At 41.4% G+C, this 27,000-nt stretch overlaps 1 protein-coding gene across 1 annotated transcript; it reads left to right on the top strand.

Annotated features, from left to right (window-relative positions):
* Nucleotides 1–1,263: 1,263 nt before the first annotated feature.
* On the top strand, nucleotides 1,264–26,976 carry samsn1b (SAM domain, SH3 domain and nuclear localisation signals 1b). The gene is made up of 15 exons (XM_085419908.1): nucleotides 1,264–1,521; nucleotides 13,820–13,954; nucleotides 14,117–14,160; nucleotides 14,250–14,290; nucleotides 14,407–14,487; nucleotides 14,821–14,897; nucleotides 18,663–18,780; nucleotides 18,861–19,249; nucleotides 23,382–23,459; nucleotides 23,586–23,711; nucleotides 25,087–25,219; nucleotides 25,466–25,617; nucleotides 25,916–26,104; nucleotides 26,212–26,362; nucleotides 26,683–26,976. The coding sequence occupies exons 2-15, from the start codon at nucleotides 13,838–13,840 to the stop codon at nucleotides 26,871–26,873; spliced, it is 1,887 nt and encodes a 628-aa protein (XP_085276034.1). The 5' UTR covers nucleotides 1,264–1,521; nucleotides 13,820–13,837; the 3' UTR covers nucleotides 26,874–26,976.
* The last annotated feature ends 24 nt before the right edge of the window (nucleotides 26,977–27,000 follow it).

The following is a 27,000-nucleotide window of genomic DNA, read 5'->3' as shown; positions in this document are numbered from 1 at the left end:
TACTGTCCTACAGTGACACGATGAATTATGTAAAAGAGCAGTAAACAGCGATCTTAAGAGAGCCGGAGAGGAGTTCTGGCTGCCCTCTCCTCTGCTCGAATACTGTAAGGTTGATGGGTGAACGTGGCCCCAGGGACGCGAGCCAATAGATGGTGATGGGCTTACTGAGAGTGACATTTAAGATAGAAATGACATCAAGTACGGTACTGCTGTGCCCTGCGGCAAGCCACCACATGGAGACAATGTCAGCGTGATCTGACTTAGCCCCAAAATGCTATGGACTCCCACCCCCTGTGATGCCGTGAACACACCCACACACACACATGCACATTTCTCTTACACATGTCAGCTGCTTCTCATGTCAAGTGACACTTAACAAGATGTGCCACCTTCCAGATGTGTATGTGCCGCTCTCCCCTTGAGGCGGATTTAGCTGCATGATATTTACATGAAGTATGCTTTTTGGGCTTTTTTCTTATATTTGTTATTTTTTAAATATTTGGAGCATTAAAGTAAAGCTCAGACTGTTGTGTTTAACAGCACATACGCGACCGCTGTATTCAGCTAAACTTAAGCTAAATAGGCTGATTATGAGCAGAGGTGTTACTGTAACAGCCGTGCTCAGGAAAACAGATTTTATATCATGTGAGATCAAAACGGCAGGAAATGAGTTACAGTTGTCGGGGTGAATAGCTGCATCACCGGGTAAGCTTGGAGTATCAGCAAACCACAAAATCCAATTATCTTATTCATACGTGACACAACGACCTTTGACCTAACATTCAAATGGTCCATTTCTGCAGAACTCGCAGCGCCACGGGAGGCTGGAGAAATTGTTTTGCCTTGTGCCGAAAGCTTATCTTGAACAGGGGTTATATTTTGTAAGAGATCTGTTTTGTGTCCTATATAAGTCATCAGAACTACAACTCCCAAGGAGAATAGAGATCAGATAGGGAGGTCCGGCATCAAGGACAGGGAAGCCATTTAAAGGTGACATTTCAGTCAACCCAGCAGATGCTGCCAATCTGTCATAGCTGGGCTCTATCTCCTGCTCTCATTTTGCATCCCTATCTCGTCCTCTCTGCCTCTCGCTGTCTCTGCATTACTTTTTCTTTTTTTTGCCACTGTTCTTCTGCTTTCCTCCTCTTTCTCATTTTGCTCCCCCTCCACCTCTCCCTCTTTCCGCCATCCCCCGCTCTGCTGATGAGGCAGCAGGGAGGAAGCGGCGTAATAAAAGGAAGCGCTAATGAAAGGTTGAGCGAGGTCAGCAAACTCGCATACCTTTGCCAGGCAAAGGGATGAGAGGTCATTTATTCCAAGGGGAACAGAGTGTTTCGCTTTTTGGCTGTGGGGTGTTGAAAGTTCAAAAGGTCACAATAAAGAGCACAAGGTCGTAGCCTCTGGGCTGCGATTCTATGCGTCCTGGGGTCAGAGGTCGGCGCAGGAATGCCGGGAAAACCAGAAGCTGTGAGCCGGGTCAGAGCTGTGGTCTCCATTCCCCGTTTGGATGAACATGTCTGAGTGAGTGAGAACTGAACTCGGTGTTATTCTTGCAAGTGGAGATCAAACTTTACCTACAGCAGCAGCAGGTTTAGGCTGAAGGTGTAACTGGGATTTAATCTTTAATAATTACACACAGTGGAAGGTATATTATGGGAATTGATGGATCACATTATATTTAATCTGTCAAAAGAAGAATTACAGTGTTTAATTAAACCTTTCAGGATTAACTGTTGCTGCATTGGATAAAATTTATGCAGTTAATATAAGATCCCTCGACAGCCATTCTTACAAGATTCTAGTGGGTTGCATAACTTATTGCAAGACCAAGGCTATTCAATAATTCAGGAAACATGTAAAAGGTTTAAGATAGTGGACAATAAAGTAGATAGATACACTCCTCAGATGTTCTCTGAACATCACTTATAACAGCAGAAGGCTGTGAGATCCATCTCGCTGAGACGGGCTCAAAGCTGCAGTGGAATGAGTAGGTGTGATACTGCCACCTGCAGGAGCAACATGAAACAGCCAGGGTGGTGCCAGCTTTGTTACACACTGTACCAGTGAGCTCTACAGAACATTACTTTTCTAGGAGAGTTTAATGTGGTGACACAAAACAAGAAGGCTGCAGCAGAGTGACTGAAAATGTGAATCGCGGTGATTTAACGTGTTAATTAGACCCTGCTTTCAGATGTAGATCTCTCTGTTCTCGCTATAAGAAAACCCAGACACCAAACTGCTCCTTATTCACTCAGCTACAGTCAATAATGGCTAAAATGTTACATTTAACACTTATAACTGCTGATAGATTGTGCTCTAAAACCCAGAGGCTGATCTCAAATCTGTGCTCGAGCCTCATCCGGACAGAAAAAAACAACAAAGGCTATTTTTGTCATTGCTGATTATTAGGTTGGAAGATTCAAGGATTAAAGCTACTGAGGTTGGGAATTTTTGAAGTTGCATTCCCAACTTGTTCCACTAGAGGGCAATACACAAATATTCAACATGAGATGAAAATGGCTAAAAGCTGCATTTTGATGTGTTTAGGCTTTAATATTCATATAAGAGTCCATATAAAACAACATCAAAGCATTACAAATCATAGCTCACACCATTGTGCAAAAATAGTAACACTATACAAGAACAGCTTAAAAAAAGTTGTTGTTTCTCACTCTCTGGGCAGTATTTCTGTTTATGGGAAGAATATTGTATTCAGTAAACTTGATTTTGTTTTCTTTGTTCTTTATAAATGTACTTTAATAAGTTTATAGTGCCGTACAAATCAGATAAGTGTAGCATGACAGATGTTTGCTTTGAATACACAAACTTTATGCAGGAGTAGGTAATGGATAATAGCTTTGTAAATACCTGAACATGAATAACTTCAAGCTCATTATATAATATTATACTACAGTATCTTTCTAACTAACCAGGCAGCTCATTCTCTTTTTCTTGACAATACTTTTTTAAAGACAGAACACATTTTGTGTCAGCTTGAAAAGAAAGGCAGATGAGATCAGAGGTCAAATGTGATATTTAAAATTCCCACATATACCAGCATCATTTTCTAAATGTTGCCAATACAAACAAAAGCAGTAGAATTTTAAACATAGTTTTAAAGATAAAAGACATTTTATGAAAGTTTGACCTTTTTCAACCTCAAAGAAGAGGTCAGAGGTCCAAAGTAAGGCGATATTTAGAATCCCCATATATCATCCCTTATATGTTGTCAATACAAACAATGGCTATAAGAGACATAGTTTTAACATAGCTGTATATAGGATTATTAAATCAGATCAATCTATTGGCCCTGAAGGAGAGGTCAGAGGTCAAATGTTACATGATATTTTAAATCTTTATAAGCTACTATACGCCAGATTTTAATTGATTGTTAACATGATCCCACTCTACACCCTTACGAGGTTTTCTCGGAATTTATTCTAAACTTTTTACGTTATCATTTTTACAGACAGAAAGAATAACATGTGTACAAACATAACCTCCTTTCTGGAGGTAATAAATCTGATATAAAGGTCAAATGAAAAAGTCATGAAGATTAAAAAAAATGTTTGTTTGTAAATACAGATTTTTAGCAATCAGATAGAAAATCTCTATTATGCAGTAATATTTGGTTTTGATACGATACAATTTAATTTCAGTTACACCAACAATTCATCAGACATTTGGAGAGGTGCTCATTTACGTCGCTGTACTCAGTAAACTTTGTGATTCTATTTTGTTTACTGACTCAATTCCAAAACTTTGGGACACTGAAAAAACAAACAAACAAAAAGAAAAAAAACAGAATGTAATGATTTGCAAATCTTATAACTTTTTTTTTTTTTGTAATAGAACACAGAAAACACATCCGATGTCAAAACTAGCAAGTTTTAAAACTTTGAATTTGATGGCAGCAGCTCACCTCAGAAAACTGTGTTTACCACTGTGGCCATAAACATCTGGGAACTGGTTAGTTGCTGGAGTTTGGGGACAGTCTTCTCTGATAGAGGATTCTTGCAGTCCTGCGACTTTTATGTCATCTATTTTATTTCATGACACAGCAAATGTTTCACCTGGTCACAGGTCAGAGAGGTAAAGTACAAAGTTCAACACGGCTTATCTGATCTGATCTCAGAGTGCTGAGACTCTGCAACATCACCAAGAGAACTTCAACATTAGATGAGCCCCTTTGAACAAACACTTGGTGACAATGGAGAGGAAGAAATTCCAGACTTCTTTTTAACAGGAGCTCTAGCAGAATCTGAGAGGGGCAGTCATCTGCCTCAGCTGGCTGGTAAGTCAGGAGAAAGAGAAGAGAATAAAAAAGCAAGGCAAGGCAAGTTTATTTGTATAGCACAATTCAACAACAAGGTGATTCAAAGTGCTTTACAGAGACATTAGAAACAAAAACAAATAAAAGGCATGATTTAAAATTGATTAAAACAAGCAAACAAACAAACAAACAAACAAACAAACATACAAAACAGTTTATAAAATCAAAAATCAAAACAGATAAAATCAGAACAGTAGATAAAATTAGTAGTTAAAATGTAAGTTTTGAAATTTAAGCTTAAGTGCGGATTTGGTGCTTTATTTAAATGCAGCTGAGAACAGGTGAGTCTTCAACCTGGATTTAAATAAACTGAGTGTTTCAGCTGATCTGAGGCTTTCTGGGAGTTTGTTCCAGATATAAGGAGCATAAAAGCTGAATGCAGCAAAATAGATCAGTGACACAGTTTAAATTCAAGACTCTAAACCACGATTTCTACACCAAATGTCCTTCTGCCTGTGGCAGGTGTTCTGTAGCAAGCATCCAAATCCAGGTGCAAGGCACATGTTGTAATCTGCGCATGCTACAGAAACCAGATTGTTGCTGAATGGGTGCTCCCAGGTGTGAGTGTGTTCAACTGGGTGAGTGTGAAGTAGGATGGAAAACAGCTTTCATGCTCACTGAGCTGACCCTTACAACAGCAAGGAAAAAGTGAGGAATATATCTGTGTGTGTGTGTGTGTGTGTGTGTGTGTGTGTGTGTGTGTGTGTGTGTGTGTGTGTGTACACATGTTTAGACATCTTTGTGAGGACAGAAAATTGGCATGGTATTATACTTATGGGGACAAAATGCCGTCCCCATAAGTTTGAAGGCTTTTTTGAGGCTCAAAATGTGATTTTAGTTTTAGGGGTATAACTAGGTTATGGTTAGGTTATGGTAGATAATATGGTTAGGATTAGGCATTCATTTTTGATGGTTTCTAACCAGGCTTTCATTAACGTGATCCAGCGAGGAGTACCGTGCTTCTTCCCTTTAAATAGTGGCAGGCAAATGAGGTACAGGTGAACATCATCCTTCTCAGGTGTGTAGGCCAAAGGCAGGAACCCGTAACGAGTTCCGCCCAGGCGACAGGGGGAGAGAGAAAAACACAAACAAACCCTGCTGCCAGTGTGGGCCAGCCAGAGAGACACGGGACCGTGATATTATAAACAGTTTGCGAGAGCCTGAATGGCAGAATGAGGAAAGAGCACTGAGATTTAAACCATGCAGAATGGATGCTGATTGGCTTGGAGAAGGTGGGCAAGGCAATTATTGCACTAGAGCAGGGGTGCCCAATCCCGGTCCTCGAGAGCTACCGTCCTGCAGCTTTTAGATGCATCCCTACTCCAACACAGCTGAATCAAATGGTTTGATCTCTACAGCATGCCATCATGTTTGGCAAAGGCCTGATAACAAGCCATTCATTTGATTCAGGTGTGTGGGAACAAGGATGCATCTAAAAGCTGCAGGACGGTAGCTCTCGAGGACCGGGATTGGGCACCCCTGCTCTAGTGCAATGAGTGTGGGAAAGTTGAAGTAATGTGAAGAATACACTAACAGAAAAAAATCCAGGAACACCCAGCTTACACATAAGCTTCATTAAAAGCAGGACACAATACAGGTGTGTAAATAAGAGGGAAACAGTTATACAGTTAAACAGCAGTAACAATAAAGATGTAGTGAGGGCAGACGATTTTAACCCTGGTGAAGGAGAAGGTTTGGAGACGGTGGTGCTGACAAAAAAGACAGGACGCTGACCTGAACATGTTCTGCTCTTCATTGAGAGTGACAGAGATGGGCAAGATTAGAAACTAGTACTTCAGAGGGACAGCTCAGGTTGAGCAGTTTGGAGAAAGAGTTAGAGAGGCGAGGCTGAGGTGGTTTGGACATGTGCAGAGAAGAGAAAGTCAATATATTGGAAAAAAGATGCTGAGTATGGAGACACGAGACAGGAGGAAGACAGGAAGACTACAGAGAAGATTCATGGATGTAGTGAAGGAGGACATGCAGAGGCTTGGTGTGAAAGAAGATGATGCTGGGCATCAGGAAAAGCCATTATTGCAGTCTGTGAACTGTAACTAAAAGAATGACACTGATCTGATTTGCGTTACTATCTGTATAAAATAAATGGTTTTAAAATGTAAATGTTCTACAAGATTCTTCAGTATTCTTTCTGAAAAGAGAACAAACTGTGAGTAGCATCGTTGTTTCTTATTAGCAGAGAAATATTGTCCTCATTTTCTGACCTAATTTTCAGCCCAGCCCCGATCACAGCAACATGAAAGCTCTTCTTTATCTCTGGATGAGAGACAAAAAGACAGCAGGGTAGGAGAAGTCGCAGACAACTGTACCATGGAGCAACGTGGGGGACGGGGCTTTAAATCCAGACATCAGTAGTAATTGTAACAGCGTCATTGTTAGAAGCTGATTCCATGGGACAGCCACCTGCAGAGAATGAGACCAACCTCAAGATCTGAAACGATGTTTATCCTCAGAATAGATGAGAAGGAGTGACAGGAATAAGAGGTTTATATTTAAGGATTTATGGGATTTGTCAGAGTGAAGCATAGTTATTTTGCAAGTGGCACAGTTATGAAAATAGGTTCATGCCAGTGAAGCTCCCCCGTCTCATACAGTATGATAAACTACTGAAATTATGCTTTTTTCCTCCTGATTTTCTTTCTCTTCGACATTTCTAATTCATTCGTTTTCACCTTTTTTGTATTTCTGTTCTGTTAAATGGAGCCCTGTTCCATTCAAAATCACAGAAATATTTTTAGAAAAGTAAAAGTAGTAGTGTTGTAGAAAAAAAAATACATATTCCTGGCTGGTTGATACAGTCCTGTGAAAAACAAAGTGTATACCCAATGATTCAGTAACACGTAAAACCACCTTTACCAGCAACTTGGAGTAATCCCTTTCTGTATGACTTTATCTATTCATATTAATTTTTTTCTATGTTATTTTCAGGCATTCGTTTATTTACAGCTCTCTTAAGATCCTGCCACAGCATTTTAATTGGATTGAGGTCTGCACTGGGCCAGTGCGACACCTTCTTTCTTTTCTTTTTTTATAGATTCGGTCCTCTGCTTGGGATAATTGTCCCAAACATGAGCCAGTTTGGCTTTAGCTGTCAGACAGATGGCCTTACATTTGACTCTAAAATATTTTGGTATGAAGAGGAATTCATGGTGACTGCAAGATGCCCAGGTCCTGTGTGTCATGTGAGGGCTGTGTGCAGGCAGGAGTGGTAGAAAGGAGGACCCAATGTGCAGACTAGGGATGGGTATCGTTTAGGTTTTATCCGATACCGCTGCCAAATCGGTACTTTTGAAACGGTGCCGGTGCTCAAACGGTGCTTAAACCGGTGCTTAAAGAATGGAGAACACAAAATTGGTCCAAAAACCTCTCATGTTCAGCTGTTTTTTGTAAAAATATAACAATGTTAGCCTTTTCTGCAGCTATGGGGCATATATGGCATCACTCTTGGCTGGAAGCAGTGCTTAATCAATGGAAAAAACACAAACTTTGTCCAAAAACCTCTCATGTTTAACTGTTTTCCACTTTTTCTTTGGTCATTTTAGCCTTTTTAGCCAGGGTGAAGGGAGTATCTGCCATCAAACAAGAGGACAGCCGCATGTAGCTATGATGATGTTTGCTAGTTCACCTTACATGCATTAATGTAATAACGTGGTTAGCCTACTCAACGTAAATTACACACGAACAACATGAAGCTACTCATGCAGAGAAGAACGGCTGCTGCTGCCACCATCATCCGTCATCATTTCTGCTACACTGGCAGGGCTAGGGGCCAGGACTCTCCTCTTCGTGTTTTTGGGGGATGTTGCATAACAGCCAACCCACCCGCAGTAGATGTGCACGGTGTGAGGTCTCGCAGCAAGCTATCAAATACGGCGCATTTCTGGGCTTTTAAAAAAACGCTATGCGTCGCCAGGTGTTTCATCGGATTCTTGGTGTTACCTCCTTTGACAGTATCACAGTATCAGCTTAAAGCACTTGTTGCAGGCTGCTGAGTTTGCATCTTTTGCTGTGAAGTACAGCCAGACTTTTGACCGCTTCGCCTTGGACATTTTTAATCTGTAGCTCTGCTCTAACAGAACGTACGTACCTGGCCCCGCCTACTATCCTCGGAAACGTAAAATGATTGGCTAGAATCTAAAGTGTATCACAGCTCAGGAAAAAAAAGCACCGAAATAAAGCACCGAAATGTGCGCTGCTTTTCGGTCTGGTTACTACCGTTTATGTCAGAACCGGTGCCATCATGGCACCGGACACCGGTACCCATCCCTAGTGCAGACACTTGGAGGCAAAAACATGAACTGAAAACAACTTTAATGCTGAACTCAAATATAACCAAACTGAGAATACAAATAAACTTACACAGGCAGACAGAACACACAGCATAGGATGAGGGTAGATCGCAACACGGACAGAGGAAAACACAGGGCTTCAATACACAGAGGGAGCAGTCAGGGAATGAGAGACAGGAGGGAAACAAATGGGACAAATCAGGCCTAACAAGACAAGGGAGGCAAAACCAGATACTTTAACATAGGACACAGACTTTCAAAGTAAAACAGGAAACAGAACACAGAGACGCGGACTTGACAAGGGGATACAGCAGACAGGGGAGACAGAGCAACTAAGGAACACAGACAGAAACCAGAAGGCAGAAAAGAAACCAAAAGACTAGAAATGATAAATAATGGCCAAATCAAAGTTCAACAATAATGACAACTCGAAACTCTGGGGCGACGACCCAGGTTTCCTAACTCTGTGGCTACAAGAACACATTATTATTCCTTTACCGTTATGTTTAATACTGTATATGAGGTGTTTTTTGTTGTTGTTGTTGTTGTTGATTTTTTTTGCCAAATATCCCTCTGTACTTTATGGCCAAACATCTCCACTTTGGTCTGTCCAAAGAACACTGTTCAGAAGACAAATCAAACTTTGCACACCTTAGATATGTAATTAGTTTTACATAGGCCTGTATAGAGTCCTGTGAAAAGTGTCTTTTTCACTTGCCTGTATATGACTGTAAATATGCATCGGCACTGTTGTTTAAGGTGGCACTGTTTTGCGTGAGGCCATTCCTACAGATTTATATCTCCAAGGTCCAGGCAGTAAACACACTCTATACTGGAACAACTCTGTATTCAAACATGCTGCCAGACTGTAGTCTCTCCATCAGTCTCCATTTCTGATTGCTGCCAGCTTGCCCTGCTCCACTCTGTTATGCTGCACTTCTTCAGCATCAGCATCTCTCTCAAACTTCTGCCTTCACATTCTATCTCTGCACACACTTGCCTTTCCCAGTTCTCAGTCATCAGCCAAGTCATCACGTGTGGTTTCCTCTTGTCTGCTGGCAATCCACAGCCCTTTCAGTAGAAATCAATAATAAATCAGTTAGGTCTTTCTCCTCTGTGACGGTGTTTTCATGCACCTGGGTTCACCTGTTTGTGTGTGTAGGTGTAATCCAGGCCTGATGTGTCTGTCTATTCCATTTCTTCCAAATGTATTAAGAAAGTGAAAAAAAAAATCTTTAATGAACCCTCACTTATATTCCGTATCATAGCTCAATTATCTGGAAAATGACTTAGTCTAGTGTCTAATTTGTGAAGACAGCAGTACCTTTGATTTATCACATACTTGTGTAATATGCTTTGCAGCTATTTAATTTGCAGTGAACAGCATTAGGCCTGTTTGGGTTTTATTGAAGTCCAAGCTGTTTTATTATAGACCGATTTCATTCAGTGACACTGTGAGAAAGAAGAAGAGCTGCAGTGATATTTGTCAGTTTTGGGGGTCTTTGAAAAAAAAGAACTGTTAGCTGAGAGCAGTGAGCGAGTGCCCACCAGATGATAGATTAGCAAAAGAAGACTGAGTGTTTTTTGATATTCAGAGGGGAAGTAGTGCATTTTCCACCAGCCTGGTAAGAAACACCACTTTCACTAATATTTCTTTTCACCACGTCACCAGGTGATGGCACAGACAGAAAGACAAACTGCAAAAGTTATACTAATACTGTTAGTTAAGGACATACAATGAAACAACAAAGTACAAAAGTAACCCGGGAAAAGAAATAAAATAATTTTAAAAAACAATCAAAATTTAAAAATCACTTTAGTGACAGGAAGCAAATGCAAGAGGAAAGAAAAGTGTCAAAGTCTGTGACCCCGTGATTTCAGTTGGTTTTGATCTCTTATGTTATATTTTGAAGATAATGTGGAGTTTGGGATTATTATTCATTGAATTTAAATTTAGTCTGTTTCACCCAGGCCTTCTGTGCTAGTTGTTATGTATTTCTCATCCGCTCGTTTTATGTTGTCAAGCCTGTGTTGTCATGTCTACGTCTCTCCATGTTTCCTGTTTTATTTTGAAAGTCTTGTGCTTCTTTGTTCAAGTTTTACTCCCATCATTTGTTTCATTTGTTTCAGCTGTTTCCCAACGTGTTTCCACTTCCCCTGTGTGTATTGAGTCTGTGTGTTTCATTCAGTCTTTGGCTACGTTCACACTGCAGGTCTTAATGCTCAACTCCGATTTTTTGATCAAATCTGATTTTTTTGTCTGCTCGTTCACACTACAAATAAAATGCGACAGCAAACGCGCTCTAGTGTGAACGCTCAAAGCGGCCGCATGCGCAAAAGAAGACGTCACACACGACACGCTCTGTTTAGACCCAGAGCAAACAGTATTGTTTGACCGATGGCCCTTAATATAAAGACTTCGGACTTTACGTTTCCCAATTTTTGCTTTAAGTTATTTTGTTATTTACATAATAATGTAAATAACCTAATAATGATCCTTATTGCTGTTTTAGAGGAGCGGTGCTTCAAAGGATAGCTGCAGATTTCTGCCAGAATCTGCAGATTATACAGTACAAATAAAATGTTCACATTCTCCAACGTTGTCTTCCCAACAGTTTCACTGACATCTACACTGGATGGCCAGGAAGCGTTCACGATGTCTTCTCGGGCGCTTCTCTGGCGCTGATAATTGGCATCTGTCTTGTGTCAGTGACGTAAAAGACGGATTTAATGCGACTTGACCATCAAACAGCAGTCGCTTTCTAAAACATCGGATATGTATCGGATTCAGGACCACATACGAAAGTGACCCAGATCGGATTTGAAAATATTGGATTTGTGCCGTTCACACTGTCAGACCATGATCGGATAGATGGGTCGCAAAGGGTCAAAAAAATCGGATTTGATGCGCTTTCGCCTGCAGTGTGAACGTAGCCATTGTCAGGCTGTCTGTGTTCTTCCCTTCATATCATGTCAAGTTTCAGGTAATTCATGATTCTGTTCAGGTCATGTTCATGTTTATTCTCATAGTTTCCCGCATGCACCTGTTATGAATCATGTTCATGTTTTTGTCACAGTTATCATAGTTGAGTTTTTCCAGTTTAGGTTCTAGTTTAGTTGTCGCCCCGCTCGCCTTTGCTTTGTTTATGTACTCTTGTTATCAGCCACAACAAACGGCTCACTTTTTGTTCTAGTCACGTTTCACGCCCTGTTTTTGGTCTGCATTTGAGTCTAGTATTCTCTCCACAAAGAATCAGCTCCTGCTGATTGTGACAAAAAGCAAAGCTGTTGTTTGGTTTTACCAAAATCTGCTGTATTTATTTGCTTATTTATGTATTGTTACATAAGTAGCATATTAAAAATCTCTGATGGGCAAATGACAACAAACTGGACTGAAATTTCACAGACACACACAGCTCCCAGTATTGCACATGTGCGCTTCCATAAAAAATGCCATATTTCTGATGTCTATGAGAGTAAGTAGTTTCTCATTGTCTAATAAACAGAGTACAATAAAATCAAAATCAAATTGTAGCTGCGTACTTGAGTAACACAAGGTTAAAGTATTACCTAAGTGATTATCATCTGTGTAAAGCATGCTTGACTTCAGCATGTGTGCAGACATAAAGACACATTTGATAATGCGATAAATCCTGATATTCTCCCTGAATTACATCCAAAACACTTTTTAACTGAGTAAAAAAGGTCACTGGAAGTTTAACCTCACTCAGCGATTACATAATCTCCATGAAGTCATTATCATAATCATTTTAGACACGAGCAAAACAAAGGCAGCCTGTGTGGTTTATTGTCTTCTTGCTATAGGTGTCCTGATGCTTTCTGAGGCCAGCGTTGGACAGCAACGGCTCACTGCATCTATTGGATTAGGTGAGGGATTTGACTCTAGGAATAGGCCACAGGCTGGAGACAGCACAGGGGCTGCGTGAGCCTTTGCATCACGGGGGTGTGGTAGGGTGCTTGTGTGGGTTTGAGATGGAGGATGGCGCGTGAAAGTGCGCTTACGTGACCCGGAGGCTAAGCCTGTCTCCACTTGGTTTCGTTGTCTTCGACCCAGACCATCAGCCATGAACCTGTTCTGCTTCACACTGGTAAGATTCATCTTTTGAACTGCTCTAAACTTGAGGTTAGCCTGTGAGGAGACACTTAAAGGAACTGGTGAACAGAGGAAAGTCATGGTACTCTTATGGGAGACACTGCTGATGTTATTATTGTTGACAGGTCTCTCTGCGGGATGAGACAATACAGCAAACAACTTTCCTCCAAGATTCGTTCCGATTTCTTTGATGCAGTCTTTTTCTTCTTTACTATCCTTCTATTTCCTGCATTTTGTTGGATAAATGATTCCATTATTACAACAGCGTTAGAGAATTGATTATCATATCAACAGATGAGCTTATAGTTGGTCTTGATGTTTCATATAAAATAAATATTAATATTAAGGAGCAGGGAAATCATCATGTGTCAAATTTTATTTGTTGTTGGAAGTGAGACCTTCATGAGTGGGAACATTATATGGTGTAGCTGATCTCACACACCGAGGGGGCAGTAACTCTATCTGTAGATGACTTTTTTCAAATGTTGTATTATCTTATTATAATGAATGATTAGTGCGTATATGTCTGCATATATCCTATTGTTGCCTTAACAGGTGGGTCAGTCTGAACTAAACAGACATCAGCACACAGGGAGCAGCTGTTTGATTTTCCAATATAATATTTTCATTTCATCATCTCTCTGGGAATGTAATGTCGTGTTCCCCATTTATTTATTTTTATTTTTTAAGTGAGCCCGTACATAACTTAACGGCCACCAACATTTGTATCCACGACTGAATTGTTTGAATTAATACGAGTGGTTTTTGCATAGCCTGTAGCAAAAAGAGGAAGCCCCGTGCTAACCTGCGTACACAAAAAAGGTTCAAATCCCGCCTGGGGCCTGTATTCTCTCTCTCTGGGTTTCCAGTTTCCTCCTACAATCCAAAGACAATGACTGAGACAGGTTAACTGGTGATTCTAAACTGACTGTGAGTGGGAATGGTTGTCTGTCTCTATTTGTTAGCCTTGTGACTGATTATGAACTTGTCCTGATTATTATTAAAGTTCTTAGGTGGGTCAAATACTACAGTACTTAACAACATGCGTGCTGGCTTTCTGTTTAGGAGGGCTCCACAGAAAGCATGTATGAACCAGCAAACAACCAAAAGCTCAAGGAAGTCCTGCCCAAGTACCACTGCAGTCCTGTTCTTCTGAGGCGCAATGCTGACTGGGGCGGCTCAGATCCTTCAATTACTTCCGTAAGTCTGCTGCCTCTGAGCTTTTATAGACGTAATCAAATACTCAAACGTTCACTGTTACATTTAACTTATAAACACACAATGCAAAACACATGGAATAAGTGTGTTCACAATTTTTGTGCACATTTGCTTACTAAAAGTTGTGTTCTTTGTTTTACCAAGAACCGACCCCTGGGAAAGATGAAGTTTAAAAGAGAGAGCAAAAGGTGAGTTTTACATATATTTTTATTATCATCTTGAGTTTATCTCAATTTTCAATTTCATTCAGGCAATAATTATTTACTTGTGATTTTAGATCATGCGTGCCAAAATCAGCCTTGGACAATGAAATGTTAGGTTGGTGCAAAAGGATCACGTCTCAGATGTTCACATTTCTATTTCTAATCGTAGCTGTACCTTTCTATACGGCTACAATGTGACAGCTTCTTCCCTCTCCACCCCGTGTGTTGCAGAAACAGACATTCATCATACCTGCTGGTTGTCATGTGGTGACAAGAAGGACTTGTTTCATCAAATGAAAGTCCAAGAAAAAGGTACAAAAAAAGAAAAAAAAATATGTATATATGTGTGTGTGTGTGTGTGTGTGTGTGTGTGTGTGTGTGTGTGTGTGTGTGCACATCGCCTAAAACATAGCACTTAGCAGAAACCAGAAGTCCAGTGAGGTTTACCAAACAGCTGATGCATTACAGGAGAATTTACCACTGGCAGCAATGGCTGGGGTAAAATAGCAAAGTAAGGAGAATCAGCTCCTCTTCGATATGTATGATGAAAAGCAATTTGTTAAACTGCATTACTCACTTGATTGTTGGACTTCATACAAATTAAGGTGAATAAATTATTATGCAATATGTGGATTGATCCTGCAGAGATGTGTGACAGCAGCAAACTGACAACAGAAGACAAAGTGAAGGATGTGAGGTCTGACAGGACACAGACTACTCAGGTACAACCACATCACTTTACAGCACATTTATGATGAGTATAAGACAAAAGCCATGAAAACACAACTCTGTAGTCTCTCTATAATGATTACATTTTGAAATGGAGCCAGAGCACACAGGGCAGTACGTTGTATAATAGGGACTCTCACACTCGTCTTCTGATAAGGAGGCAATCACTTTAGCACCACAAATGATAGTTATTTGCAAAGCCGTGCAGATGGCAGAGTTAAAGGTCTCGTAATCCTGTACCCACATGGATGCGAGTGCCAGACAGGCTTACAAATACCTGGCATTCCTGGATGTTTGTGCACTTGCCATGTGTGCATGTGAGCAAAACGACTGTGCATGTTTATCCTTGCTCACGATCCACGCTCTGCTTATGTAACCAAGGAAAAAGGGGGATTCGATAAAAACAGTGTCAAGTACCAATAAAGATATAAGAATATAATACATCTGTCAGATAATAATTAAATTATAACAAAAGATACGCTTCGTAGGTTCGGATGGAGGTAAGAACTCAACATCTCAAAAAAATCTCTGAGAGGTCAAATGTATGTCAACCAAATCAGATACAGAGTCCACTGTAATCTGCTCTGTAATCTTTAATCTCCTTTATAAGGACCTTTTATATCTTCCCCGAGGTCTTTAGAACACCTGAATTTGATACCGTTTACCGCATTTCATGCCAGCTGCTGATAAAGTAGTGGAGCATGGAACATTGCTAACATCACAGAAAAAACAAATACACAATGAGGCAGCATATGCATCAAAAGAGACCTGTGTACACCACGGCTACACTTTTTGAATGATATAACTGGAACGTAGGCAGGAAATGCTCGGATCTTTTACTTTAGCAGTTGTTCCAGTGGTTACCAACCTATGGAGTTTTTGTCCCTTCAGTGCTTTAAGTGACTGTAACTGCAACATGACAAAGTAGTCTTTAGATTTAATTAATCCAGAAGATTGTAACACCTTATAATAAAGATCCCCACCTATGAGCACGTACCTGGTGACAGAAGGAAGGAAACACTCCCTTTGAACAGGAAGAAACCTCCGGCAGAACCAGGCTCAGGCAGATGACCCCCAACCAGTCATCTTTATAAACCAGTTGTAAATTTACAATATCATCCAAATAATACCTTACATTTTGTGTAATTAGTACCAGTAAAAAATATACACATATTTATAACGGTTATTAAAGAGTGTCACCCCGAGGTTTAATGGGACAAAGTCTAATCGATCGTGGCTCAAGAGTTGGGAGTTCGCCTCGTAATCGGAAGGTTGCCGGTTCGAGCCCCGGCTTGGACAGTCTCGGTCGTTGTGTCCTTGGGCAAGACACTTCACCCGTTGCCTACTGGTGGTGGTCAGAGGGCCCGGTGGCGCCAGTGTCCGGCAGCCTCGCCTCTGTCAGTGTGCCCCAGGGTGGCTGTGGCTACAATGTAGCTGCCATCACCAGTGTGTGAATGTGTGTGTGAATGGGTGGATGACTGGATATGTAAAGCGCTTTGGGGTCCTTAGGGACTAGTAAAGCGCTATATAAATACAGGCCATTTACCATTTAATGAATGAGCCTCAGTTAGATCTCACTTTCACATAAGCAGTAGCGAGTCAAAATATCACATTTTGCAAAAATTGAAAACCTGGAAACGGGACATGCAGTTGGTGCAGTCACACCTGCACACTAGTCTGACCAGCTCTGACTGTTTTTTCCTTGTTTTGGGCAGATGTGAGGAAGCAGCAGTTTGGCTGCGGTATAAAATGAGCATACCAAGATCACTGGAATGATCTCAAGCCCTGTAGTTGTTTGTGGGAATGAGATGTAGCCTCAAACTGAATGTCAGGTGTACCAGCAATTCAATGCAAAAAAGGTGCTTTAACACAGATGTCGCTTTCATTTGGAGGAACAGTAGTGGTTTATGGTACAGTAGGTTTCTAGACATATTCCACGATGCAGCTGGTAGTGTTTCTACAAACTAGAAACACTACCAGCCACGCTGTCATGTCTTATAATCATAGTGCTGGGGAACAGCTGAGAAAATCCTGAGGCTGTCAGGAAAGCCAGGCAGGTGGGACCCATTGATCCAGTGTAGAGATATGATATATATTACCTATATGTGCTATAAATATAGTTGACTAAACTGTATATAGTGGATTCAAATCAAAGCTGTACTGAAACAAATTACAATGTGGGCCACAGATTTTAATCTTCTTAGTATGATTCGAAAATTAACATGAATAGGTTCGGCAGCAGTCGTTTAGCATGAAGTAAATCATTGTTAAACATCCATCCATCCATCCATCCATCCATCCATCCATCCATCCATCTTCATCCGCTTTATCCGGGGCCGGGTCGCGGGGGCAGCAGCCTAAGCAAAGAGGCCCAGACCTCCCTCTCCCCAGCCACCTCCTCCAGCTTATCCGGGGGAATACCAAGGCGTTCCCAGGCCAGCCGAGAGATATAATCTCTCCAGCGTGTCCTGGGTCTGCCCCGGGGCCTCCTCCCGGTGGGACATGCCTGGAACACCTCACCCAGGAGGCGCCCAGGGGGCATCCTTGTCAGATGCCCGAACCACCTCAGCTGGCTCCTTTCGATGTGGAGCAGCAGCTGCTCTACTCTGAGCCCCTCCCGGATGGCCAAACTTCTCACCCTATCTCTAAGGGAGAGGCCAGCCACCCTTCGGAGGAAGCTCATTTCTGCCGCTTGTATCCGCGATCTCGTTCTTTCGGTCACTACCCACAGCTCGTGGCCATAGGTGAGGGTAGGGACGTAGATCGACCGGTAAATTGAGAGCTTCGCTTTTACACTCAGCTCCCTCTTCACCACGACGGACCGGTGCAGCGTCCGCATTACTGCAGCTGCAGCCCCAATCCGTCTGTCGATCTCCGGCTCCCTTCTCCCATCACTCGAGAACAAGACCCCGAGATACTTGAACTCCTCCACTTGGGGCAGGAACTCATCCCCGACCCGGAGTGGGCACTCCACCCTTTTCCGGCTGAGAACCATGGCCTCAGATTTGGAGGTGCTGATCCTCATTCCCGCTGCTTCACACTCGGCTGCGAACCGCTCCAGTGCGAGCTGGAGGCCCTCACCCGATGAAGCCAACAGAACCACATCATCTGCAAAAATCAGAGATGAGATTCTGAGGCCACCAAAGCGAAAGCCCTCCGCCACTTGGCTGCACCTAGAAATCCTGTCCATAAAAATTATGAACAGAACCGGAGACAAAGGGCAGCCCTGGCGGAGCCCATCACCCACCGGGAACGAGTCCGACTTATTGCCGGCAATGCGAACCAAGCTCTTGCAACGGTTATATAGGGATCGAATGGCCCGTAGCAATGGGCCAGACACCCCATATTCCCGCAACACCTCCCACAGGACACCCCGAGGGACACGGTCGAATGCCTTCTCCAAGTCCACAAAACACATGTAGACTGGTTGGGCAAACTCCCATGCACCCTCAAGTATCCTGGAGAGGATAAAGAGCTGGTCCAGTGTTCCGCGACCAGGACGAAAACCGCATTGTTCCTCCTGTATCCGAGGTTCGACTAACGGACGAACTCTCCTTTCCAGCACCCTGGCATAGACTTTATGTTAAACATAGAAAGTATTATACTTTACTGGCAGTAAGGTGGAAGACCTCATAAAACTAAAAACCCTATTACTCTAGTATTTAGTGTTGTTCTATCTGTTCTGGAGACATGGTTGGTGTTGAATATTTGTACACTGCACTGAATGTATGCATTTGTTTTTATTTGCTTTAATCTAGGAGAGTAAGACATCAGCTGATGCATCGGAATCAATAAAAACTACAGCAAGACTAAGGAAATTACAAAATTTTGTGCAAGCAAGAAGTGGAAAGGGAAAGAGCACATCTAAGAGTAACGGTGAGCTACTCGTGAGGATGCTTTCCAGTTTTTCAATGAATCTGTTTATAATACATGCAATATCTGGTGATCTCATGTAGCAGATGCAGAAATTGTGAGCAACAACAACTCAGTCCTAACCTGCATCGGCCGGAGGAGGAAGACTGAGAGGAGGCTCTCCAAAACTGCTCCGCTGCCACAGCAGCTGTTACAGCAACACGCCAGGAATCTCCATAAAGATCCAGAGGAGGATGAAGCTTGGAGCACAAGGGTTGGAAATTACCTGTGGAGCCCTTTTGACTATCCACAGACTTTCTTCTCTCAGACTTGCTACCAACCTCGACATGGACTTTGTGAGCTGCCACAGACCACAGAATGGGATCGTTTTGAGACCCTCGTACACTGGACAGAGCTGGATAGAAAACAGTCGGGTCTGTCTCCTCCCCAAATGATCCGCTCCATCACAGATTTGCATCTCTACCAAAACACTGTAAGTTATAACCTTGTCATTATTACCATCCATCAGTGAAGCTTCTAAGCAAATGAGAGAAAACAAAGCTGTAAATCAGGAACTAACAACATTTGATTGGGAGTATCTGTGATATGGGCCAGGATATTACGGCTCGTAGTCAAATGCCATGTCCTAAATTATATACTATCATATCCAGACCATAATTTACACAATGAACATCAACTTGCATTTAATAAGACTTGAAACTTGACCAAAAGCTCTTTAGGAAAGTCTAGAGTAATTTATCCAATTCAATGCAACACTTTAGAAGGTCGGCTTATTTACCTCCTGGCAACTCGTTAGCTGAGAACATTGGTGCATCATTAACTTTATTAATAATTTGTAATAATTGTTAACTTAAAGCATAATGTTTTTTTTTTTTAAATTAAATCCATAAAAATAACAACAAGTTGTGTTTTAAAGTCCTTATACCAGATTATTTGGGAGCATATGGTATAATAAAGCAGTTTCCCTGTTCCATTACTTTATGCTAAACTAACTAGTAGCTTACAGTGGTACAAGTATTTACCAGACTGGCAGAATTTTTTTTATCAAATGTAATTTTCCCCAAATGATTATGAATTTAAATCTCTTTTTCTTTTTTATATTTTTGGAAACCCCCCAAATACCCATAATTGTGATGTCCTTACCTGGATGATTGAGCATGCATCAAGATACACTGATGGAGTTATGTCTTCCTGTCAGCCAATGAAGCTTTCTGTTTGAATGAGCAAACCAATCCAAGATACCTACTTCCTCCTCCCAGCTCTCCTAAGTATCATTATTCTGTGCTTTGCAGGGCTCGCCATCAGTGTTGCCAACTTAGCGACTTTGTCGCTATATTTAGCGAGTTTTCAGACCCCTTAGCGACTTTTTTTCTAAAGAAAGTCGCTAAAAAAAGACATGAAAGCTCGTATCGCTTTTACTCTCAACAAGCAGCGGGTGCTGTAACGCAGTCAGTTCTTCTTTTACTCTTATGCTGTTTTGTGGATCACAAGGTTTAAAACTACTTATAAACACACACACAAAGTAACTCCACCAGAGTGTCTATTTCGGGTCACTTGCCGGTCCAAGCCCGGGTAAAGGAGCAGGGTTGGAATTGTGACATTAAAAAAAACAATAATTGCTAAAAGAAATTTAATTTGTAGTTCTAAATAAACTCTAAATGCATTTAGGACGTTTTTTACTCACTTTATGTCTCTTCCACGATGTTATTTCTCTCTCCAACAACATAGGTTACAATTAGATTAGCATTATCAATTATGCAAATTAGGCGATGACGTCATTTGGCAACTTCTAGCGACTTTTAGGACAACCAATAGCGATTTTCCTTACTGAGGAGTTGGCAACACTGCTCACCGTTCTAAATGTGCTTCAGGGCTCTTTTGGGAACATTTAAGCTAACTGAACTGTAACTGAAATTAGCGCTTAGCGCTTGTGTTTCATCATTGTTTTAATGAAATCAGGAGGTTTTTAAGTACTGGTTTTAATTTCCAGCCTCAGTTATCATTAATGTTTCGTTAGCTCTTCAAAACATCATAATCATAATTTTTAAAATAAATCAATAATGGACTGTTTCTATGAAGGGATTCCACACAGTGTTGAAAGTGGCTGGTTCAGAATGTAATGTTTACACATTTAGGCTACGTCCACACGTACCCGGGTATTTTTGAAAACGCAGATTTTTCTATGCGTTTGCACCTTTCGTCCACACATAAACGGCGTTTTTGGTCACTGAAACTGAGATTTTTAAAAACTCCAGCCAGGGTGGATATTTTTGAAAACTCCGTTTTTGCATTTACGTGTGGATGAGAAAAACGCAGAAAACGCAGCGTCAAAGGTGTGCGCCTTTTTTGACGTCACACAGTGCGCCACGTTATTGTTTCGGTGAAATGAATTTCTACAATACTGTTACTGTTAATTGTACTCTCTGCAGTGTTTAAATGCTTACATATACACACACAGTTACTGTCCCTCCACACATACGACTCGGTTCTGCTTCTATGCCCCAGCTTTGTTTACTTTTTCCCACCGAGGCTTCTAAACTTCTGATTGGCCAACATTTCTGCACGGTTAGGAATATATCGCCACCTGTTGCTTTGGCATGTTCCTAGCAGTGTTTTCCTTCATTTCTGCCTTTATGTGTGGACGGGATTATTTTTTAAAACGAAAACAGAAAATCTCCGTTTTCAAAAATACCCGTGTACGTGTGGACATAGCCTAAGTTTGTAATCAGGAAAAAGCTGCACTGCATTGTGGGTAGGGTAGATTTGCCATTTGACTCCCACTGAAGCCTAAACCTGCAAATCTTGCTGCTATTTTGATTTCCACAATTCATTTTTGTTGTTGTTAATGTGCATGTTGTGATTGATGTGATAGTAGCATTACATACAATTTTATCAGTAGTGTACACTGAAACGCTTAATTTCACAATATCAAAGTAATATTATCACTCTGCAGTTTATACAGTCTGTTGTCATTTAAGTAAACCTAATCTATTCTAATACTGCAACATATTAGCCTGTGCTCGTTTTAGACATCGACTGTGTAGACTTAATTTGTCCGTATAATTTGGCAACTTAGTGGAGTTTTTTGAACAGCTTCAACTTGCATCCAGACTTACAAACACTCTCAGATATCTTTCAGTTCCCTCTGTGCCAACACCAAAAATCTATAATGGTAAATGACACATTCATTGAAGACTCGAGATCGTGATGCAATCAAGTAACTAGTAATGAATTATTTTTAAAGTCTACCACACAGCACCTCAGGCTGTGACAGTAACCACAAATCTTGTGTCAGGGGCAGACCGTGCGGAAACGTGTGTGGTGGACCCAGGTGCGAACACAGGCGAGGATGCAGGAGTGGATTTAAACAAAAGCGAGCCGTTTATTATGGCTGATGAAAAGGAACAAAACAGAGTGAAGGCAGTATAAGAGTAACCGTTCAAACGAAAACCTAAACTGGAAATAAACTAAGGAAAAGCTATGGCTTGGAATACGGAACACAGAGGTGGTAACACAGACGACGCGACACAGACTGTATGAAACACAGAGACTAAATACACATGAGGGATAATCAGGGGAAGTGGATGCACACGGGGAACACAGGTGACACTGATAATCATAACAAGACACGGCAGGAGTGAACGTAACACTGATGGGAGATGGGCAAAGTAAAACAGGAAGTACACAGAGGTTCAAACAGGAGGAGAGAGAGCACGGGGAGAACGCAGACATAACGGGCTGGGGAAAACATAGAATAAAACACAAAGAGAGACGAGGGCTCATAAATACACAGAGGGGCACACAGGGGGTGAGAGTCACGAAGGGAAAACACATAAGGAACAACGTAACAGATCAACCCAGGAAGCATGGCCTAAATAAAGAACAAAATACAAAAATACATGAAAACTAAGAATACTGGGCCCACATGGCCCAGGACCATGACATCTTGTTCAGTGGCTTCAGCCTACATTTAAATTATCAAGTGGTTCTTTAGAATTGAGTTAGAGTGACTCTCGAGACTACAGCAATATAATTTTGCCAATGTGGCCAAATTACTGACTGAAATCAGACTCAACATCATACATCAGAGCACATAGTTCAGAGAGCAGTACTGATGAAGCAGCAGGACGGTCAGGAGAGGCAGATATTTACTTTTCAGAAACATCTGCCTTATTATACTTGTTTCCTGTATGTGGTATTAAGAGGTGCTTATCCAACCACTCAGTGCATGACAGCGAGGGCTCAGTTTACGTCCTTGTTGGGAAATTAGCCAACACACACTGTAACAGATTTCTGAGAGCAGCACCGAATTACTGCTAAGCTGATGCTAATGGGCAACCTGTATAAGAAAGGATGCTTTGCTTCATGCTTCACCAGCTTCAGTGACACTTTAGAAAATATATGCAGCTGATCAAAAATAAGCACATGTAATTAATAACTTGTAAAATGTATATTTAAGAAACTCCAACCACAACAAAAATAGCATTTCTGCAAGCTGTGTAGCTTCCAGGGTTTAGCCTAATTCAGAACACAGGTTTTATATTGTTGGTGTTCATGTTGCCCACCAGAAAACACACATTTTAATCTGTCTTTTATTCAAACAGTTGACCAGATTTGAGAGATTTGAAGCCTTAAGACAGCACTCGCCTTTAATGAAACCACAGGATAATGAAAGTTGTCTGGTAAGAGAGCCCAGCCTCCTCGTCCTGCCAGCTCGTTCGTCTACGGATTCAAACTTTCTTTCTTAAATGTTTATTTTCAGGAGCTGTGTTGGATCCTTCTGTTTACAGTGTGCTTTGTTATTCAAGCGAACGCGGGAGCAGAACGGTGAGCTGACCACATCGAGAGTGCGGAGGACAGAGCTGGAACATCTATCTCAGAGTGACAGGAAACACATCGAGGACTCACCAGAGGGAACACAAACTATCATCTCTGTAAGTCATGCATCTGCAAATGTTGTGTTAATGCAGAAATTTGTTCATGGCTTCATGTAATGAAATAACAAACAATAGTAGGAGAGGGACCAAAATGATCTAGTTATCCAGGCTCAGCTGTGAAACACATCTTCACACTCCAATATGAAAATAATTTTTCTGTTTAAATGCATTAAATGACATCCTATCATCAGCTAGCATTACTAACATTTTCAGCTCAGTATGATTGGACAATGCTGGGCCAGGTTAGCCTTCTGAGGGAACTTAAATTCTTGTTAGCGCCCCAGAATTTTTCTTTGCATTGATCATAGACACACGATGAATGCATAGTGATCAGTACTTATAGGTAGTTTCTTTAGGATTACCTTCACAGCACTTATTTAACTGACCAAAACTCAGGACAGTGTGAAAGAGAATTGTAGATTTGCACATGTTGGGAGCCAGATACTTATAAGACGTATATTTGGAGGTGTAAAGATGAGGCTTTGTCCCCACTGTCAAGCATTATGCTGTGTTTGGCTGCCAGTAGTACAGGTATAATGCACAAAGTAAATGAAATAATAAAGGACAAGGAGTACCTCAAAATTTTTCAACTTCACCACAAATTGCAGCTACATGGTTGAAACTTGACACAACTGGGTTTTCTAACAGACAGTGATCCCAAACTCACATCAGAACTGGTTAAAGGCTAAAGTTAAGCTTCTGCAATGACTTTCCCCAAGCCCCGACCACAACCTCAAATATCCAGCCAAATTATTTCAGACGCTTGTTGATGGCTACCAAAAGCATCTGGTGGAACTTGCTAAAGGTTACTAACTGACTATTAGTGGGGTTGTATGGATATGTATTTTTGACCATGTGTATTAAGATAAAATCCCCCAAAATGTACACTTGTGTACCCAATTCTTGTTGTTTTTTTAATCATTTTGACATGTATGCAGTACAACCATTGCACCCTGTAAAAAGTGCAGTTTAAAGAAATCACTTAAAGATGATGTGCAGTATACAGTTTAGCCAAACTCATTTAGATTTCAGACTAAGAGAAGCAGGATGTTAAAAGCTGAGCACAGGAAGTTGGGGATTAAGCTCACCGCACAGTTCCTGGACTTCTGCTATAAAAAGCAAAGCAGTGTTTGCAGGATTAGGTATTTTGCTTGCCAGAGGAGCTGACGTGTCTGGGATACTGAGCTGTTCAGTCACATGAGGAATCAAACACAGCAGTCTAGGGCCCTGACTCAGCTTTCTGCTTGGTTAGCTTTGTCTTTTATTTATCCTAAAATTCCTGTGGCACAAAATCGACAGAGAACATGACAGAGAACCAAAAGCATATACTGCATTGGAGATAACAACACGAATGAATGTTTTTACTGTGCAGAGCAGAGACATGCAGAAAGGTGAAGCAGAGAAGACGGATGCTGACCATGGGAGACCAATTACTAAAGCGCACCATAGGTCCAGTATCTCTCTGGAAAGCCTCTACAGCCTCAACAGCAGACAAAGCTCCTCAAGTAAGCACCTCTGGGCACAGACCCAAGCACATCCTTCACACCACAACCCAATGAATTATGCAATCCTTGTGTTCTGAGTATCCTATTACCCCTCTTCTGATGCACTAATTTGTCCAGCTACACTGACCGCTGACATATCAAAAACAGAATCCCCATCTCACACTTGTGCTGCTGTGTTACTGAAATGTGGATGAGCATTTTAATTCTGCTGCCCTTTGCTGAAGCCTCTTGTGTTCTGTTTCCCAGGTGGAGTCACCAGTGGGTCAGACTATTCCAGTAACAGAAACAGTCTGAAGCTAGAGGACGATCTGCTATGCACAAGACAGTTTTGTGGCAGAGCCAGAGTCCATACAGAGTATGTGCCAAGTCCATACGACACCGAGTCCCTCAAACTCAAGGTAAACAAGTACGGCAAGCAAATGGAAAATTATTATATTACTATATTATCTTTGATATTTGTGGATTTAAGTTATGACTGATATTCAGATGCTAATTTTAGGGCAATCTCTGCTGGATTTTGAGCCATGCTGGCTACAGTTTTATCACCTTGGTCCTTTCTGAAATATCTCAACAATGATTGGCCCAAAACGTGTACTTGCTCCCTTATCTTTGAGATTAAAGTTTGAATCTTTATCAATGTTCTATACGTACTATTATCTATTAAGAAATGTAATAAAATGGAATGATTTTACTCAGGTGGGAGATGTCATTGACATCATAACCAAGCCTTCCATGGGAATATGGACAGGCATGCTGAATGGGAGAATAGGAAATTTCAAGTTCATCTACGTGGACATACTGAGGACGGAGAACTTGGAAACACAAATCCACAGAGTGAGACACAAATCAACTGTCCAGGAAGTGCTGAAGCGTCTCAGTCTTGAGGTATTTTGCTCTTATTTGAACTGATTTCAGTGGTAACCCAACCATCCTTCCAACAGGAAGCTGTTCCTTCAGCTTTCTTCTGAACGGTACCATTTTTTCTTTTTCAGGAATATTACACATGTTTGCAGCTGGGTGGTTACCAAACTGTAGACGACTTGATGAGGCTGAGGGAGAATCATCTGATGGAGCTGAATGTGACTGATCCAGAGCACAGGCAGCGTCTGCTCGCTGCTGTCAACTCCCTGCAGCAACTGCGCTGTGAGTAATGAACCCCAGACAAGGTCATTGAAGGACAGATGTGCTATAATAGAACCACAAAGAAATATGCTGGGATGTTTGGATCCAGAAAGGAAAAAGAACAAGACACATTAATCCTTTCCTAGACGAGACTGGAAAGGTACCAAAGTTAAAGAGATTAAAGACAACAGGTCTTTGAGTAGTAGCTCTAAGAATAAAGGAGACAGATAACCTGTTCGATCCTAATTCACAGAAATAAAAGTGACTGAATGATTACCGACTGCTCGTCAATTGAGCTCTGCAGCAGTACGTGCGACCAAGCAGTCTTCTCTACTTTGCAGCTGATTGTCAGTTGGAGAATGAAGCTGATCAAAAGGCCGAGAGCTCCACTGAGAACATGAAGGCAGATGTGAGTAACTGCCCCAGAGACTCTGGCTGCCCCATGCCATCTGACAGCCCTGACAGCATCACAGAGGAAGCAGACCTTCATTTTCTCTCTGACCATGCTTTACCAGCCAACGTGACGGCTTAATAAGAGAAAACTATTCCTTGACATGCTTGTTTTATTTCTTCTGTTGCTGTTGACTTGTTTTTCCCACAGCTGTGAAACATGGAAACATACAATAAAAGGCACACTCTGACCCAATACCTCCGCTATG

Source organism: Rhamphochromis longiceps, linkage group LG10, assembly GCF_057381845.1.
Source record: "Rhamphochromis longiceps isolate RC_006_pf linkage group LG10, R_longiceps_female_GT1.1, whole genome shotgun sequence".
NCBI lineage: Eukaryota > Metazoa > Chordata > Actinopteri > Cichliformes > Cichlidae > Rhamphochromis > Rhamphochromis longiceps.
The sequence above is the reverse complement of the archived record's forward strand: the minus strand, read 5'-3'. Positions and strand labels throughout refer to the sequence as shown.

Coding starts and splice junctions, on each gene's coding strand:
- samsn1b (XM_085419908.1), top strand. CDS start 13,838: ATGTATGAACCAGCAAACAACCAAAAGCTCAAGGAAGTCCTGCCCAAG. Junction 14,488..14,820: donor AATGAAAGTCCAAGAAAAAG/GTACAAAAAAAG, acceptor TTGATCCTGCAG/AGATGTGTGACAGCAGCAAA. Junction 23,712..25,086: donor GAACACAAACTATCATCTCT/GTAAGTCATGCA, acceptor TTTACTGTGCAG/AGCAGAGACATGCAGAAAGG.